Source organism: Delphinapterus leucas, chromosome 14 (genome assembly GCF_059928025.1).
Source record: "Delphinapterus leucas isolate spDelLeu-1000000601 "Yukka" chromosome 14, BTC_Dleu_Yukka2, whole genome shotgun sequence".
In the NCBI taxonomy this organism is placed as follows: Eukaryota; Metazoa; Chordata; class Mammalia; order Artiodactyla; family Monodontidae; genus Delphinapterus; species Delphinapterus leucas.
In genome coordinates, this window is record NC_143142.1 from 28,165,359 (window position 1) to 28,183,442 (window position 18,084).

The 18,084-nt window shown below is 38.8% G+C and overlaps 2 protein-coding genes across 8 annotated transcripts in view; both read left to right on the forward strand.

The window, feature by feature from the left end:
• The window catches only part of CEP76 (centrosomal protein 76), a 28,448-nt gene extending 16,101 nt beyond the window's left edge, over positions 1 to 12,347 (forward strand). For both annotated transcript variants that reach the window (XM_089894910.1, XM_022551263.3), the window contains one exon: positions 193 to 12,347. In XM_089894910.1, the coding sequence (XP_089751036.1) occupies positions 193 to 331 (139 nt within the window). In that variant the 3' untranslated portion in view covers positions 332 to 12,347. The remainder of the gene's footprint in view (positions 1 to 192) is intronic.
• Positions 12,348 to 12,601: 254 nt separating this feature from the next.
• SPIRE1 (spire type actin nucleation factor 1) overlaps positions 12,602 to 18,084 on the forward strand; it is a 205,990-nt gene continuing 200,507 nt past the window's right edge. For 5 of the 6 annotated variants that reach the window (XM_022551242.3, XM_022551244.3, XM_022551243.3 and 2 more), the window contains exon 1: positions 12,602 to 13,020. In XM_022551242.3, coding sequence (XP_022406950.1) covers positions 12,723 to 13,020 — 298 coding nt within the window. In that variant the 5' untranslated portion in view covers positions 12,602 to 12,722. The remainder of the gene's footprint in view (positions 13,021 to 18,084) is intronic. The other variant, XM_089894889.1, reaches the window with a different exon arrangement.

Sequence of the window (18,084 nt, forward strand, 5' to 3'; positions counted from 1 at the left end):
GTGTGTTAGTTTCTGCTGTATAACAGAGTGAATCAGCTATACGTATACATATATCCCCGTATCTCCTCCCTCTTGCGTCTCCCTCCCACCCTCCTTATCCCTAAAAATCATTTTAAATACTGACTTTCTTGGGAATAAGAAAGTAAAACCTAAATTCATTTCTTAATTGAATACATTTTCTTTCTTCTGTAGGTCTCCTTTCTGTGAAGAAATAATCTGTTGCCGTGGAGACCAGGTGCGACTGGCAGTTCGTGTCCGAGTGTTTACTTACCCTGAATCTGCATGTGCTGTTTGGATCATGTTTGCTTGTAAATATCGCTCAGTACTATAGGACTAACTAACATTTCTATAAGAATATACCTGTATTTTATTGGAATTTTACACATTGTATTGATACATTACTAGCTGTTTAGAGGTTCATTATTTTAAAAATCACAGTCTGGCTTGGATGTCATATTTCACTTTTGTATATACCTGACTAATAATGTTTGAAAAAAATCATAATGTGTGTATTTAAAAATTAAGGATGAAAAACTTATATAAATCTGAGTGGAAGTTAGTATAAATTAAGTGTGTATCCTATTTTAATAAATGCTACTTTGTTTATAGGTAGTAGTTTAAATATGAATATAAAATTTACTCAGTTTTCTTTACATTAGCAGGTAATCAGAACGTTATTTGTCTAAGGGTTTGAGCCATAGTAAAATTAATATGATTATTATTTTTCATAGATTAATGGGATTATTTTATATAAGTTAGGAGACTTTAACTTCACAACAGATTTATTTATTACATAGATGAAAATACATTTTGATGAGTTTACCACTTTTGTGGTTTACCCATAACCATAGGGATATTTGTGACTTTCCAGAGAGTTATGGGAAGATATGGATGCAGGAGCAGGGAAAAAACTAGTACCAGAAAAGCATAAATATTAGTAACAAAACAAACTGCACTTGAAAGTACACAAATAATTTATAAATATTTGTTAGTTTGATTCATTATAAAAGTGAATTGGGTATTTTAGAAAAAATTTATCATACCCATTTGTTATGATGTTGAGAAATTGTTTTCTGTAATTAATATTGGCAGTCTGTTGCTGGCTGATTTTCTGTGGTCAGAGGATTCATTACTAGCCTCTCTGGAGTAATGAGAGTCCATGGAGTCCATCTTCTGAAACCACAGTTTTTCTTTCTTTCTTTTTCCCTTTGTGGTAAAAACATCGATGTATATGTGATAAATCTAAATCAGAATTGTGTGTGAGGCCACTGAAAAATAAGCCTCTGTGAGCGCCTCCATGCCGATGTTTGATTTTAAATTGAGCACAGTGAGCGTTGAAGAAAGAGGCTGTAGCAGTTTGACTGTAAGAAGCTGCCTGACGGATTACTTTGCAGGTCCGTCAGCCTCTCTGCACAGCTCTCGGTTCAGTTCCTTCTCCCGCTGGGCTTCTTAGGAAAGTGACTGTGCACTGTTGGCTGTGCAAAGTTATTCTTTTCATCACTTTAATTCACCATCACAAATAAGATGATTTAATGTTTTAAAAATTAAAGATATCCTAAAATTTACTTTTTGTTTTATTTTTACATATGATAACTATTTATGATTTCACTTGTTTAAAAAATCTGAAAATATCTCTCCTGTATCAATTTTTATTGAAAACAATCAGGAGTTTCTTGAGAGACTGACATGACTTTAGAGGATTAGCGAGATATGAGTTAGACTTTTACTCTGTTGCTGGAATTACTCACAAAGCTATTGACAGAGAAATTGGCTTGTAGTTTTCAACTTCTGGAGCAAACTCTTTATGAGGCACGTACTAAGAGGCAGACTGTATAATATATGAGATCAAGGCCGTGTTATCTTTGAGGCTGGGCTTTCTACCTTATTGTGCCAGAGTAACACAGGTACTTATAATGCGCCTTTGGTGTAAATTCTAAAATAAATTTCCTTTTTATGCACTTTAATAGAGTCTGGCATGAATTAATATTTTCCTTTAAAGATGGTTTATTTCCAAATATTATTTCAGTCCTTTTATCACTAGAATTCTGCTATTCTTCTTACTAATAATTTTTCTTTTTAAAAATTAAATTTACCTTGTATATTTAGCTCTGTCATAAAAATTGTTTTTCTATTAAAATTGTAAACTTTTTAAAATATAATGCTTATATTGTGTTCTTTTTAAAAAATATATATATTTATTTGGTTGTGCTGGGTTGTTTTTTTTTTAACATCTTTATTGGAGTATAATTGCTTTACAGTGGTGTGTTAGTTTCTGCTTTATAACAAAGTGAATCAGCTATACATATATCCCCATATCTCCTCCCTCTTGTGTCTTCCTCCCACCCTCCGTATCCCACCCCTCTAGTTGGTCACAAAGCACCGAGCTGATCTCCTTGTGCTATGCAGCTGCTTCCCACTAGCTATCTATTTTATATTTGGTAGTATATATAAGTCCATGCCACTCTCTCACTTTGTCCCGTGCTGGGTCTTAAGTTGCAGGAGGTGGGCTCCTTTAGTTGCAACTCGCTGGCACCTTAGTTGCAGCAGGCAGGCTCCTTAGTTGTGGCATGCGAACTCTTAGTTATGGTATGTATGCATGTGGGATCTAGTTCCCTGGCCAGGGATTGAACCCAGGCCCCGGCCCCCTGCATTGGGAGCACAGAATCTTAACCACTGCACCACCAGGGAAGTCCCTAATGTGTTCTTTTTGACAATATGTACACTAACATAGTTCTCTCTACATATGTAATATATAATAGGTATATTTATTTCATAGAATATCAGAAACCTAGAAGCTTCATTAGTCAAGCATGAACTTGTTGAATAAAACTTAATTAAATTCAGTTTCAACTAACTGAACACTCCAGGTGCCTTTAAGATATTTTCTAGTATTGAGGTATACATTTTTAGCTATGATCTGCAAAAGCATCTATAACCTGGCAGTTCTGGAAGGTACACACATTTGAAACCCATTTTTCTACTTCTTAACAAAGATAAGAGTTGAGCCAAATGAACTGAAGGCTTATATCTGAAAATAATATATCTCATTAAGTAGTATCCTGTGCCAGATATCTCACCATTGGAAGACTAGTTATGAACCATGAATTGCTTAAACTAATTCAAACTTCTGGTTTCATGCTCTACTAAACAAGAAAATAGCTGAGGTTAGACTACAGTTTGCAGTTTCATAATTTTTTTTTAACTCAGATAACAATTTTTTACTTTCTACTTAAGTAGATAAGTATAGGAGTTAGATCTGTTTTTTAACATGCACCTACCTGTTATATCAATGAAAGTAGCATTGCTTTCCAGCAGTTGGTAGTTATCATTTGAGACTAGCCAAAGCATATGTAAACTCTTAACAAAATAACCAAACACATGAACTAGAAGCCATCCAATTTTGAAGAACCTTAACATATAGTTTATAGCATATTCTACATCTAGAGCACAACTTCAGTTATAATTACAAATGCATGTTCCTGTTGTCCTGGTCTCTTCTGTTGTGCTGGTACCATACATTTTGATTATCACTACTTTGTTGTACGTTTTGAAATTGGGAAGTGTGAGAGTCTTCCAACTTTGTCCTTTTTCAAGATTGTTTTGGCTATTCTGGGTCCTTTGCAATTTCATATGAATTTTAGAATCAGCTTGTCAATTTCTACAAAAAGGCAGGCAGGATTCTAGGTTGCCTTGAATTTGTGCCTTGCTTTGGGTAGTATCACCATCTTAATAATGCTAAACCTTATGATTCATGAGCTTGGGTTGTTTACACATTTATTTTAAATCTTTAATTTCCTTCAACAATGTAGTTTTCAGAGTGTAAGTTTTGTACTTTTTTTGTTAAATTTATTCCTATTATTCTTTTTGATGCTATTGTAAATGGATTTTTTCCCTTAATTTTATTTTTGCATTGTTCATTGAAGGTGTACAGAAATACAATTGATTTCTGTATATTGTATCCTGCAACCTTGCTGAACTCACTTATTAGTTCTAATAGTTTTTTCTTTTGATGGATTCCTTAGGATTTTCTTTATACACAATCAAGTTATCTGCAAGGAGAGATAGTTTTACTTCTTTTCCGATCTGAATGTATTTACTTATTCATTCACTTATTTGCCTAATTACCCTGGCTGGTACCCCCAAGCACAATGTTGAATAGAAGTGGTGAAAGCGGACATCCTTGTCTTATTCATGATCTCAGGGGAAATCATCTAGTCTTTCACCATTAACTGTGATGTTAACTGGTTTTTTCATTGATGCCCTTTACTAGGTTGAGGGAGTTCCATTTTACTCCTCCTTTAAAAAATTTTTATCACAAAAGGGTACTGGGTTTTGTCAAATACTCTTTCTGTGTCTATTAAGACGATTATGTGATTTTTGTTTCTTATTCTATTGATATGGCATACTACATGAATTAATTATCAAATGTTAAACCAACCGTGAATTTCTGGGACAAATTGTACTTGGTCAAGGTGTATAATTCTTTTTATATGTTGCTATGTTCAGTTCGCTAGTACTATTTTGTTGAGGATTTTTGTGTCCATATTCATAAGCGATACTGGTTTGTAGTTTACTTTCCTTGTGATGTCTTTGATTTTGGTATCAGAGTAACACTGATCTCATAAAATGAGTTGGAAGTGTTCCCCCCCCACCCCCTGCTTCTATTTTTGGGGAAGAGTTTGTGAAAAATTTTTGTCATTTCTTACTTTAATTGGTAGAATTTGGAAGCCATCTGGGCCTGGGTGTTACGTTGTGTAGTTTTTTGATTACTAAGTCAATCTCTTCAGGTGTTATAGGTCTATCCAGATTGTCTATTTTTTTTCTTAAGGCAGTTTTGGTAGTTTGTGTCTCTATAGGAATTTGTCCATTTCATCTAAGTTATCTAATTTTGATGTATAATACAATTGTTCATAGTATTCCTTTATACCTTTTTATTCCTATAAGGTCAATGGTAATGTCCTCTCTTTCATTTCTTATTCTAGTAATTGGAGTCTGCTCTCTCTCCCTTTTTTTTCCTTGGTCAGTCTAGCTAAGGGTTTGTCAATTTTGTCGATCTTTTCAAAGAATTGGGTTTTGGTTTTATTGATTTTTCTTTGTTTTTCTATTCCCTATTTCATTAATTTCCACCCTGATCTTTGTTATTTGTGTCCTTCTTGCTTTAGGTTTAGTTGCTCTTCTTTTTCTAGTGTAAGGTACACAGGTTATTGATTTGAAATTGTTCTTCTTAATATAGTCATTTACAGCTATAAATTTTCCTCTAAGCACTGTTTTAGGTGCATCCCATAAGTTTTGGTATGTTGTTCTTCATTTTCCTCCATCTCAAAGTATTTTCTGATTTCCCATTTGATTTCTTCTTTAACCCATTGGCTATTTAGGAATGTGCTTATTTCCATGTATTTGTGAGTTACCCAATTTTTTCCCCTGCTACATTGATTTCTAATTTCATTTTATTGTGGTTGGGGAAATACTCTGTATTATTTCTATCCTTTTACATTTATTGAGGTTTGTTTTATAATATACTGCTTATCCTAGAGAATGTTCACGTGTGCACTTGAGAAAAATGTATATTCTGTTGTTGGGTGGAGTGTTCTCTAGATGCCTGCTGGGTGTAGTGTTCAAATATTTCCTTGCTGATCTGTCCATTAGTGGTTCTAACCTAGTTGTTCAATCACTAATGAAAGTGGAATATTGAAGTCAACAACTGTTATTGTTGAATTGCCTATTTCTCCCTTCATTCCTGTCAGGTTTTTTTTTTTTGCCATTCCATGCCACTTACAGGATCTTAGTTTCCTGACCAGGAATTGAACCCAGGCTCACAGCAGTGAAAGTGCAGAGCCCTAACCACTGGACCACGAGGGAAGTCTCCATTCCTGTCAGTTTTTGCTTCATGTATTTTGGTGCTCTGTTATATATATTTATAATTGTTATACACATATATCCTCTAATAATATTTTTATTTATGTATAATAATATTTTTGTTTTAAACTCTGTTTTGCTTTCTTATGGTTGCTGTCTGCATGATTATATCTTCTTCCATCCTTTAACTTTCAAGTAATCTGTATCTTTCAACATAAAGTGTATCTCCCATAGATGGCATATAGTAGAATCTTGGTTTTTTTTACACTCTGCCTTTTGACTGGATTGTTAAATATATGGAATTTTTAATTTTTTAAACTAAAGTTGTAAATAATGTTTCAAATCAAACTTGATTACTTTTTTCTGGCATTATATTACCAAAACTAGTGTCTTTGGATTAGTTAAAACATGTTAAATTGGAACCTTCAGTTTTTAATAAACCTGATTGTAAGAATTGGTTAAATAGCTTGTATGTTACAAGTAGAGGTTGTTTTAAATATGGTAGATGAAATTAATTCAGTAGTTACTTCTTTTTACTTTTTTTTTTTTTGCGGTACGCGGGCCTCTCACTGTTGTGGCCTCTCCCGTTGCGGAGCACAGGCTCCGGACGCGCAGGCTCAGCGGCCATGGCTCATGGGCCCAGCCGCTCCGCGGCACGTGGGATCCTCCCGGACTGGGGCACGAACCCGTGTCCCCTGCATCGGCAGGCAGACTCAACCACTGCACCACCAGGGAAGCCCAGTTACTTATTTTTAATTTTCCCTGGCAATATTAGGTTCTTTTTCAAAGACTTATTCAGAATTAATTAAAGTCTTTTTGAGATATTGAATGTCTTCACATGTTATATTTTTGTTCTAAAATATGTATAATAGAGATTCCAATCAGTTGGTACTTTACTTAATCACTGAAAAATGCTAGTTTTCGTGTTGTGGTCTGTACAGGTAAAAGTTGATGGCCAGCTGCTGTCTTATATCTGAGTTGATAACGACAGGACTGCAGCAGGCTGATCTTTCTAGGCCAGGCCTCATTTGCCTGTTTGTAAAATGAGATTATGAGAGGGGACCTGCCTGGAGTTGTGGGTAATCTTTTAATACACTTCTATTACTTTATAAGTTCTTCTTAGTTATTTTACACATTTTTAGGTGCTTTGAAAGAATTTCATTTAAATATTAATGTGTTAATTTACTGTAAAATAATTAAGGCAAACTTAAGGTGCTAAGCCTATGCTGTTAGGTGTTTAGTTTTGTCATGTTCATTGTCTTGCATAATGACATGCTTTCTTGAGTGGAGAGAAATCAGTGAAAGTATAAATAGGTAGGTGGCTGAGAATTTCAAATATCCCTAGATATGCTTGTAGGATTGTTATATAAATGAATGCCTTCTATCTTATGTGTTAAATCAGAATAAAAGTTGTGAATAGTTGGCCTACATTATCTGGGTGGTTACTTTGGTGCTCTGTTGTGGATGAGGAAAGTTGGCCCAATATTTATAATCCTGTAACATAAGTAAAATTAAAATTTGCTTCTGCTAAAAAGAAAAACATGTATATAATTTAGTTAAAACTGAAAATGTCAGTGGCATTATGAAAGTATTACAGTTGAAGAATGACCATTAGTTACCAAATCTTGCAAGGGAATAATAATACCATTAAAAGAATAGTGAGGAAGTTTGTTTAAAATATTGTAGAGCTTCAGGTTGAAATCTGGGAGTCGTGTCTTTATGAATTTCAATGTCAATGATTTTCTTCTCTTTAAAAGGATTATGATGACTAGGCAGAAAGTAGGAGCAAGGGTTACAACTTTCAATTCTTGAGAGGAATGAGCGTGCATAGCAAATAGGAGAAAGATGTGCTCCATGAATGACTCTTGAGAAAGGATCAAGAGGCCACAGGAATTCAGGTTCACAGAACAGTGAGTGAATAAATATGAGTACAGCCGTACCTATAACCTTCCACAAAAATTACCAAGGCAAGCCTTAGAGGCTAACTAGAAGGTGCTTAATTCATTGCTTATTTAATTAGAAGGTGAGCCACATGTGTGTTGGTTACATGTTGACTTTGGAAGAGAAATGAGCCTTTCACAGGGTCAGAGTAGAATTCTAGATGTGAGAGCAGCTCTAGACTTCTACCTGTGTACGTTAGGGGAAAAAGACAAGGTTTTTTGAGCAAAAAGAAAGGGCCATTTTTCATTTTCTTTTTTTGGTATAAAGATAAAAAGAAATTAACAGAGGTTTGAAAAAAATAGTTTAGCTTTGTCTCATCAATAAGGTATGAGTTCGGCCTGAAAATGGATTGTCTCTTTACCTTAAACAGCCCAAAACTCTGGTCTCTTAAAAGTTTTATTGAGAATCTATATTTTCAAGCAATTATTTTTAAACATCAACATTTTTCTATGATATATTTGTGCCTTATGTTATTTTCTATTTCCCATTGGAATTAAGAAGTGAACTACTGCTTATCCTAACTTTTGAAATCCAATGAGAACTAGGCAATATGGCTAAAAAAGAGCATCTGGAAAGCTTATGTTATAGGAAGTATATTTGAATTACTTTCGGCAACTAGCAATAATTTAAAGTAAATCATATATCTCCTGCAGACTCAAATTTCTCTAAGAGTAAAATAGTGGCTTGGCTTAAAATTTAGATCTATGAGATTTTTCCAAATCAAATCTTCTTAACTAATTGAAGCTAATAATTTTACTTATATTCAGGATGAGAATACCATGTCTCCTTGTTGGTTTTAAAATAATTATTTCAAAGGAGAATCACATTAAGAAGTTGAAACATGACTATTGTTTGGCCTATGATTTTCCAGAATCCCCCATGGACATACCGATATGCTACTGTTCATATGTTTTACCTCATTCCTCTACTTTTCCTCAATTTTTATCAATAGGTATATAAATTTATCTAATCAAGGTAGGATAGGTAAACTTACATATTAGATGATGCAGAATGAAAATGTGGAAAAACACTGGTTTAGGTTATAACTTAGTAAAAGGGCATTAATGGATATTTACTAAATGTTTTCCAATAAACATGTATCCTTGCCATAAGAAAAAAGCTAATTCTTTACAAGTTTATAGACTTGAGGAAACCAATTCTGTTGTGGTCTTATCTGGCCTATGTACTTCTAGTTCTGCATATAAGGTTACATGCTAATTTTCATATCAGATTTTAAAGATTTTGGTTAATATTCAATCTGATAACTGATTACAAGAGATGAGTTTCAAATTGCATTTAGGATTGTTGATGGAATTCACCTCCTTAGAGGAGTGATCATTTACAGCCCTTTGATGGGGATGAAGTCATATAGATTGCTTTGAAGATGAGTACTACTGTGGGGAGATAACTGCTGGGGTGAAACTTAAGTGCTAATGAATTCACAAGGACCAATCAAGGGAGATGGGGCATCACATCATTTATTTAAAGTGTTTAAACTATCAGAAGTTTAATCGATCATGTTGGTATGTACAAATTTTAAAGCATCTGCTTTTTACTGTACTCCTGCTTGGTACAGGATGAGATGAAGTGTGAGGACTTTTTAAATTGTTCTGGGCTAGTTGAGAGATGTTTTAGTGTAGCAGAAAGAGCTGGGCTGATCAGGAGGCCTGGATCCCAGTCTACATCTTTCATTACCAGCCCTGTATTTTGTCATCTGTACGATGTCATCTGTGAGATAAATAATATCTGATCTTCAAGTTGTATAACTGAAGAAAGCACTTTGAAAGTATAAAATATCACTGTAAAGTTATAAGGTATTATAATTGTAGGCAGTGAAAAATCTAGGTTATAACACTGAAAAAAATATGCTGTTCTATTTTTTCCTTTTTGGTGCACTTTTCTAGGTGAATGTGCCTCTTAGGAGCAATTGTCTGGGAGTGTCTGGGATAAGCTTGGGCTGCACAGGCAGTGTGCTCCCCGAAAGCCTCGGAGCAGCTCAGCCGGCACATCGAGAGTGTGAAGCATGAAGTACATTTATTCTGCAAAAATGATAATTAAATATAAGACAACATTTCAAGGGTTCTGTTTTTTAAATAAATACAACAATAAAATCAACGAAAACTAAAGTCATATTCAGAGTTAACACGGGCCACTACTTTTCACAGACCTCACGGCACTTTGAAGACAGCATTCAAATGTTGATTTGAGTTGTTCAGATATTTTAACTACACAGAGCAATTTTTTAAGGGTGGTGAAGCCACAGGATAAAAAAATAAAATCAATGACAGAAATTGGAACAAAGTATACTGTTCATAAAGGTATTTGAATCTTCGATTTTGAGTTGAAAATGAGAAAATGGGGAGGTCCCGGGTTATCCCACAGTGTTGCTTGGACCTGCAGAGATCGTGTCAGCCTCTGAGAGCCTTTGAGCTGTCAGCAGTCACTTTCTAAGAGTCCTGGGGGGGGGGGGGTTGGACAGTGAGGCTTATCAAAATTGCAAAGCGTTCTGAAAATCATATAAATATTAGTACAATTATACTGTCTTTGTATAAAAAAGCATCAAGGGTTCAGGGTATACATTGACTAGATTTATCAATATAATAGAAGGTAGCTAGGATTTTTTAAGGATTTACCTTTTATTTTTACTGCATACAGAAGGATCAAACATTTAACTTGTCATATTGCCTCAACTTAATTCCATATAAGCTCACAAAGGCAAGAAGTTTACTTTAAACACAGTATATTAGTCATGGATTTGTGTTTGGCAAAAAAAAACAAAAGCCCTTTTGTTGTATGTAATATTGTATATTCCTGTGAGTCAGTACCAAAGTATTTTTCTTACTAAAATGTATTCATATTTAAAAAAATTATCACTTATGAAGGGAAAAACATCCTTCTGTTGTGAATTGGTTTCAAAGGTAACATTTGAGGTAAAATTTGGACTTCTTTTCCTCACTTCCACTCCCTTCCTTCTTCCTGTCATCGTTATCTTTACTTTACTTGCTGCCCGGTGCCAGGGGTAGCAGGTGTCTGGCTCATGGATTGCTCAGTTGATTAAATCATTTGCTTGTCTTTTGAGGGGTGAGGAAAGGACAAAAATGTTAGTGATTTTTGCCTGTTGTTGTCCAAGCGCAACACTGCAGCAATATCCCATAAGGCCAGAAGATGGTGCTATTGTCTATAAAAGTAGACCCGCTGTTTTACTACATTGTTCAAACTAGTATCTTACGGACTTCTCTGGCGGTCCTGTGGTTAAGACTCCGCTCTTCCACTACAGGGAACTCGGGTTCTATCCCTGGTCGGGGCACTAAGATGCCAAAAAAATCAGTATTTTAAAGCCGTTTGTATTTTCAAAATTCACACAGGGCCTAAGCAAACTAGCAAAATTTAGTAATTGTTTCTATGTTTTTAATCAAGAGGTTTTGTATATCTATATCTATCTATCCTATCTATATCATATAAGGCATTAGACCTTTTCTCGTCAGGGATGTGGCACACATATGCATTTTCACAAATTGGATTATGAACACATAATTAAGTGATGTTACTTTAAAGGGTTTTTTTGTATCTCTTGTAATGAAATTATAATAGGGTGCCTAGGGAGAAACTTTTTCCTCCTGTCTTTCAATTTCTTACTCTTATATCCTTCTGCTTTCCTCTCTTCTCCCCACTGTATGTACTGTGGTGTCTCAGGCATTACAATGACTGTTGTAATTTCTATGGCAAGATGCAGTTGTTGAGAGTGCAATATTAATACTGCACATAAAACTGCCTTAGAAGGTTTATTGGTACTTAGTATAGATCCATTTCTTACTTGGTTGATGCTCTCAACTCTAAGGTTCTCATACTGGACTAGTCTCAGAGTGGAATGTTACCAGTTACTTATTTGCCAATGAGAGATTGTTTTATCTAAGAATTATGTGTTTTATTGTGCACTTAATGAGTTCAGCGAGGCCCAGGCCTAGGAGGACTTCTGTCTTTTATTCTACGGCTGAATGCCCCAGTTCAGTTTTGCCCCTGTCCTATCGGTTCTATGAAGTATGAATAGACTGGGTTAACTGGGCTACGAGGTCACTGGGAACATCATCTTGGTGAAGAGTTGTACAAACGTCACAAGCGAATCCAAGGGAACGTCTGCAGATTGTTTGCAACAGGCTTGTACCCCAGGCCCTGATCTGTGCTCTTGGGAGAAGCCAGTGAGCAAAACCCGAAAAGACTCTGTCCTCATGGGGCTTAGGATGGAGTTGGGAGTGGAGAGGGAGGTTATCCAAGCGAACGGTCCGGTGCGTTGATGGCGATAGTATTCGACGGAGCAGGGCAGGGCACGGGGACGCGGGGCGGGGCGAGGCCAGGGGACTACGAAGTCGGCCAGTGCGCGGAGACTGGACCAGGGCGCGGGAGTTCGCGCGGGTGTGGGTGCACGTGCGGTGCGGTGCGGTGCGGTGCGGTGCGGTGCGGTGCGGTGCGGTGCGGTGCGGATCCCCCCGGGGGCGGGGCCAACCCAGGGGCGGGGCTCGGTGTGCCAGGAGAACCCGGGACAGAGGCGGGACTCAGAGGGCGGGGAGGACCCAGGCCGACCATGGAGGCGGGGTTCTAAGTGGGGGCGGGGTTATGGGCGGGACGCGCCCCTGGGGCGGGGCTCGGAGGGCGGGTCCGCGGACGCCATTGCGCTGCTACCGGCTGGCTGCGGTCTTGTAGGGTACGCAGCATCTCGCGCCTCGTTTCTCACCCTACCCTGTCCGGTTCTCCGGCCCGGCCTGTGGCCCGTCCCCGGCCTGGTCTCCGCCCCGTCCACCCCCGTCCCCGCGGCGGCGCGCGCGGCCCGCTGGGCGGGGTTCCGGGGATGAGGCGGCGGCGGCGGTGCGCGGAGAATATGCTCGGCAGCTGAGGAGACGCGGCGCCCGGAGCGCGGCGCGACCCACGGGATGGCTCAGCCGGCCGGCCCGGAGGGCGGCGAGGGGCCTCCGGACCCCGGGGCAGCCGCGGGCCCGCAGCACGCGCTGAGCCTGGAGGAAATCCTGCGGCTCTACAATCAGCCCATCAACGAGGAGCAGGCGTGGGCCGTGTGCTACCAGTGCTGCGGCTCCCTGCGCGCCGCGGCCGCCGGCCGCCGCCAGCCCCGCCGCCGGGTGCGCTCGGCCGCGCAGATCCGCGTGTGGAGGGACGGCGCCGTCACCCTGGCGCCCGCCGCCGGCGACGCGGGAGAGCCGGACGCCGCCGCGGGTGAGCCGCCCCTCGAGACCCCCTTCTCCCACAGAAGGACCCCGCCGCGGGCCCTTCCCCCAACCCCCGCGACCCCTAGCCCCGTGCCCTTCCGCCCTGCGGCCCCCATTTCCCACGGCGGACCCCCACCCCGGCCCCAGGAGAACCTGGCCCCCCAGGCCCCGGCCCTTCCGCCTCGGCGCCGCTCCCTCCCCGCCCAGACTCCTACTGGAGGACCCTCGCCAAGGCCCCGGGCCCTTCCGCCCCGCGGCCCCCCACCCCTCATGGGAGGCCAGGGAAGCGGGCAGGGCCTGCGGCCGAGCGCGGCCCGCTTAGGTCTGAGCGTGGGCAGGAGCGTGGGCGGGCGGCTGCGCTGGGAGTGGGGCGGGGGGCCGAGTGTCAGTGCGCGGCGTGTCGGGGCACCGAGGCCCCGGAGAAGGGGAGTGGGGTCGGTCCCCGGACGCGGGAGGCCGGCTCTGCGCGCTCGTGCTGCTCGCGGCCGAGCCCGGGTGGGATGTGTTCGGCGCTGCAGGCGTTCGCCAAGACCTGGTCGGGGATGGGGGGGTGATGCGCTGGTAGGAGGGCTGCGCTTTCGCAAGGAGCTGTCAGCCGATAGTACTTTTCAAAGACTGGCAACGATATTCCCTCGGTTGGGGATGTAAAAAAATCCGAGCCCTGAGGAGAATGCTGCTATTTTGGGAGAAATGAAGAGGCTGAATTAACATAAAGATAAACAGTACGATTTCCCTGTACATTAATATTTGTTGTGATGAAAAACAAGCTTGTAAAGTAAAAAGTTGACAGGATGTCAGATAAATGGATTTTACTTAGGTCATTATCTAATGTAAATTCTTCAAGATTATCACCTACCCATCAACATATAGCTACGGCTTAACCAGATAATCTATTGATGGTGAAGAGAAGGTTGATAATAGGTTTCTCCAATCAGTTTTTATCTAATTCAGCATTTGGAGAGACAGATCTATTAAAAACATTAAAAAAAGAAAATCCACCCTTACTTAAAAAGTTGGTGGAAGTGTCAAAATGCTTAAGGTGAAAGATGTGCTTCAGAATTAGTAAAGTGACTTATTAAATTGATTAAAATAGAGAACAGTCAAGAGTATGTTATCAATTCTTTCAGTTCCAACAGAACATTTATTATTTATTTTCAGTGTCAGGTAAACAGACTTTTAGAATTTTAATTTATTTAAAGGCAGTCTTTTTACGATTCTTTTGAAATTATTTCAAACAGGTTTTTTAGTTCATTTGATGTGTCTATTGCTTTTAAACTTGGACAATATTAGTGGGAAATACTTGTAATTATAATTTATTTACAGTGTATTAATATGATATGAAAAGATACTTTCATAAAATACAGCAAAGTCATGCCTTGAGATCCAGTGTTTCAAAGGGAAAAATGGTCGTATGCAACCTCCTTTTAGAAGTAGCATTGGTAGTGGTGATTTCCAGAAGGAACAAACTGGATTTACATTGTCCTTGAACTTAATCCCAGAGTTCAAGTTATGTTTGTGGACCTACTAGTAGTTTAGTTGTCAAAGACTAATGGATTCTGGTGGTATTTTAAAAGAAAATCATAACCTTATGTTGAAGTGAATTACTTTTTGCATCAGTCATATGAATGATAACGTGTTGACTTCAATGTAATACATTCTCTCTTTCAATGGCAGAGTTGTTTCCTGCAGCAGTAGTAATGGACTTGTGATCCATGCTCTTCCTACTTAGTTCTGCTTGTGACCTTTGCTGCCACTTGTGGAGAGAGCCCAATCAAAGTTGCCGATATGGTCTTGAGCATTTTAGGGCTGATTGATTAAAAATTTGGGAAGTTCATACTAAAATAGTGTTTATATTAGATAATTTATTTCTTCTTAGTATTAAGAGTTGTTGTGTGGCTATGGAAGGCACAACGTCTTCTGAACATTTACCCTGATTCTTAAAAACTCTGTATAACTTGGTACTCTGTACACTTGTATAAATTCTATTTTTAAGGAAAAATGGTAATCTTGAACCTCCATTCTAAGAAGCACTTTGTTTTTCATTGTAAGATGTTTAACATGATTGTATGGTGGCAGTCGACAGCATTTGTATTTTCACGTGTTATCCATTGACTTATTTTCTAAATGCAAGTTTAGGAAGTTAAGTGATGTGCTTGAATTCATACGGGTAACTCTTTGAATCAAATCCAGGTCTTTTAACCTCTAGCCTTTGTAGTATTGTGGAATGGAACAGATTTGGTTTGAATTGGAATCATGATTCCTCCCCTTTCTAGCTGAGTGACCTTGAATAAGTTCCTTAATCTCCCTGAGTGCAACCTTCTCATCTGTAAAGTGAGAATAGATCACTTTTTCCCTATGGGATAGAGGTTTAAGTGAGATGGTATGTGTAAAGTGCCTAACGCAAGGCTTGGTATGTAGCAGGTACTCAGTAAGTTTTAGGTCTCTCCGTCTCCTGATCTTGCGGTCCTTTCACAGCACCACGGTGCCTCTGTCCAGCTGTTCTGTAATTTTTACTCAGAATTGGGACACATGTCTAGGTCAGGGATTCTCAGCCTATGCACTGACATTTTTGACTGAATAACTCTTTGTGTGGGGGCTGTCCTGTGCCTGTGTAGGATGTTTAGCAGCATCCCTGGTCTCTACCCATCAGATGCCAGTAATCACCTGCCCCCTTCCCTGAGTAAACACTTCAGACATGGCCACCTGTCCCCTGTTGAGAACCATTGGTCTAGCCAATGATGGGTGGTGCCGTGGATTGTGTTTAGTGTGGGGAAATGGATCCCAGCTGTAATCTTCAAGCGTGTGAATCTTTCAGCTGGCCACTGTTCTCTGCTGTTGAGTTGAATAGTTGGTTCTTACCACTATCAGCAGTATCGCTCCATTTAGTCCCATAGGAAGAAATAGCACTTCACACTCATTATTGACTTGTTTTGGAATTGAATGTATCAGTAATTGATTTTATTCTTGTTTTAATAGTATCGACACGTACAGAGTATTCACATTCAGGTTGAATTAAAAAAATTAGAAATACATATAAGAGAAATAGAAAAATGTGGGAGGCATGGAAATGAAACCAATATTGGAAGAAAACAATGAAGAATGAATAATTTTATTTAGCATTCAGATGTAACTCAAAGTCATTTTACTAACATGGCCATGAAAGCAGTGTGATATAGGACTGAAGGAGATTAAAAAAGAAGGAAAACTAGTTCTTTAGAGAATACCTTAGGAGGAAGAGATTAAATTATGAATCAGGATGTTAAAATGGGTAGTACATTTTATGAAGTATTTCTGTGATGACGGGAGGGTGATTTGTTGATTAGAATCAAGAGGGTTTATGATTTATCTTAGGTGGCTTACTTAAAATTTTTATTTTCCCCAATGTTTATGAACTTGTAGTCATAAAAAGACCTTATTGTTTGGTAAAAGTTTATTACATACAGGTTGTTGAAGTTTTCATTCACACCATTAATTAATGAGTCAAAGGCACTCAGGCTCTTGATATACAATCTGCTATTTTTAACCAGGGCACTTAACTGGTCTTTAGACACATTTTAGTATACACTTTCTTTAGCAAGTAGTCATTGATGGAATTTAGGTTATATTCCAATCTCCACAAGATTATAACTCGTTTTTTTCTAGGATGCCACAAAGAATTATTAATGGTAGTACTAGAGCTTAGAACCATTGCATGGTCTTAGCAGCCTTGTAGACCTTAAATACCCATCTGACAAAAATAACTTTGTTTCAGATTTGGTTTCAAAATTTTTGATGTACCTTTAGCTTTAGATGTATAAAGAACACTTTCAAAATTATGAGTACATCTTGATTTAAAATCATTGTAAGGGTAGCGATAGGTTTTCCTGGGAGGAACAATGAAGGACTGCGTGCATATTAATAAAGGCATCCCTTGGTATAGGGAACATTGGGGCTTTGTTTGGGATTTGAAAAGAGGATGTGATCCGTGAGGCTTCTCAGCAGGGTTCATGCCAGTTTGGTGGGGAAGTGGTCTCGGAATAATATCCTTTTTGAATTTAAAGAGAGAATATTTGCGGAGAAGGTTGAAATAGTGAAAACATGTTTAAAACGATTAATTTTTGTTCACTCTTGATATTTTTCTTGAGTGTTTACATTCTGATCATTAAATGAAAGGAATACTTGAGGTGTGTGTGTCCAGGGTAGCAGTTGGGGGTGAATAACAGTATTAGGGGTTGGTGAAATACCTTGTCAGTTAACAGCAATAGGTAAGAATTATTCCATGTGAACAATATGTCCAGATATGTAGGCTTAATTCAATTTTAAAAACATGCACTGAGTTCCTACTACGTGCAAGCAGTGTCCAAGTTTAGTCATTATAGAGGAGAAAATAGAACATAAACAGTGATCAGTTTACTGTGAGGCTAATGCAGGTCAATTTGGAACCTGCTCCCTTACACAGTCCCCTTCTAGGCCCTGGGTGGGGGTGGGGGGCTTTAACCATGTGTCCAGATGACCATTTGCAAGATTAAGATATTTTAGCTATAATCAGTTAAGATTGCTGTCACTTTTGACTCCAGTTTACTCTCCAACATACTTCCATTTGAGTTGTGTGAGAATGGCCACAGACATTTTGGGGAGAAATTTTGGAATAATGCATTTGTGGTTTTATACCTGTATTTCTGCCTTATGCAAAGGAAAACGGTGGAAAAATATCAGTCACATATACATATTGATACGTAAGTAAGTTGGGACTCTTTTGGGAAACGATTTGTCTTACTAAGAGTTTTGACTCAACTTTAGAAGGAAAAGAAATCACTGGTCTACCAAGGACTATATGTTGATAAGAGATGATGAGTTACACTCTGCCTGTTTTATTTGTAAGGTGGGAATCGCTTTCCTGCTTGGTAGGTTCTGTTAAATGGCAGCAGTTCCCATCCCACTTTCATAATATTGGAGTCGTATTATATTTCCCATTTGCTTCCTGTTGGCTAAGTAGAAAAAAAAGAAACTACCGTCTCCCAGATTCCTGTTTAAAACTATGAGGAAAATATTGCGTGTTGCTAAATTGCCAAATTTAATGTTTTTTAAATAA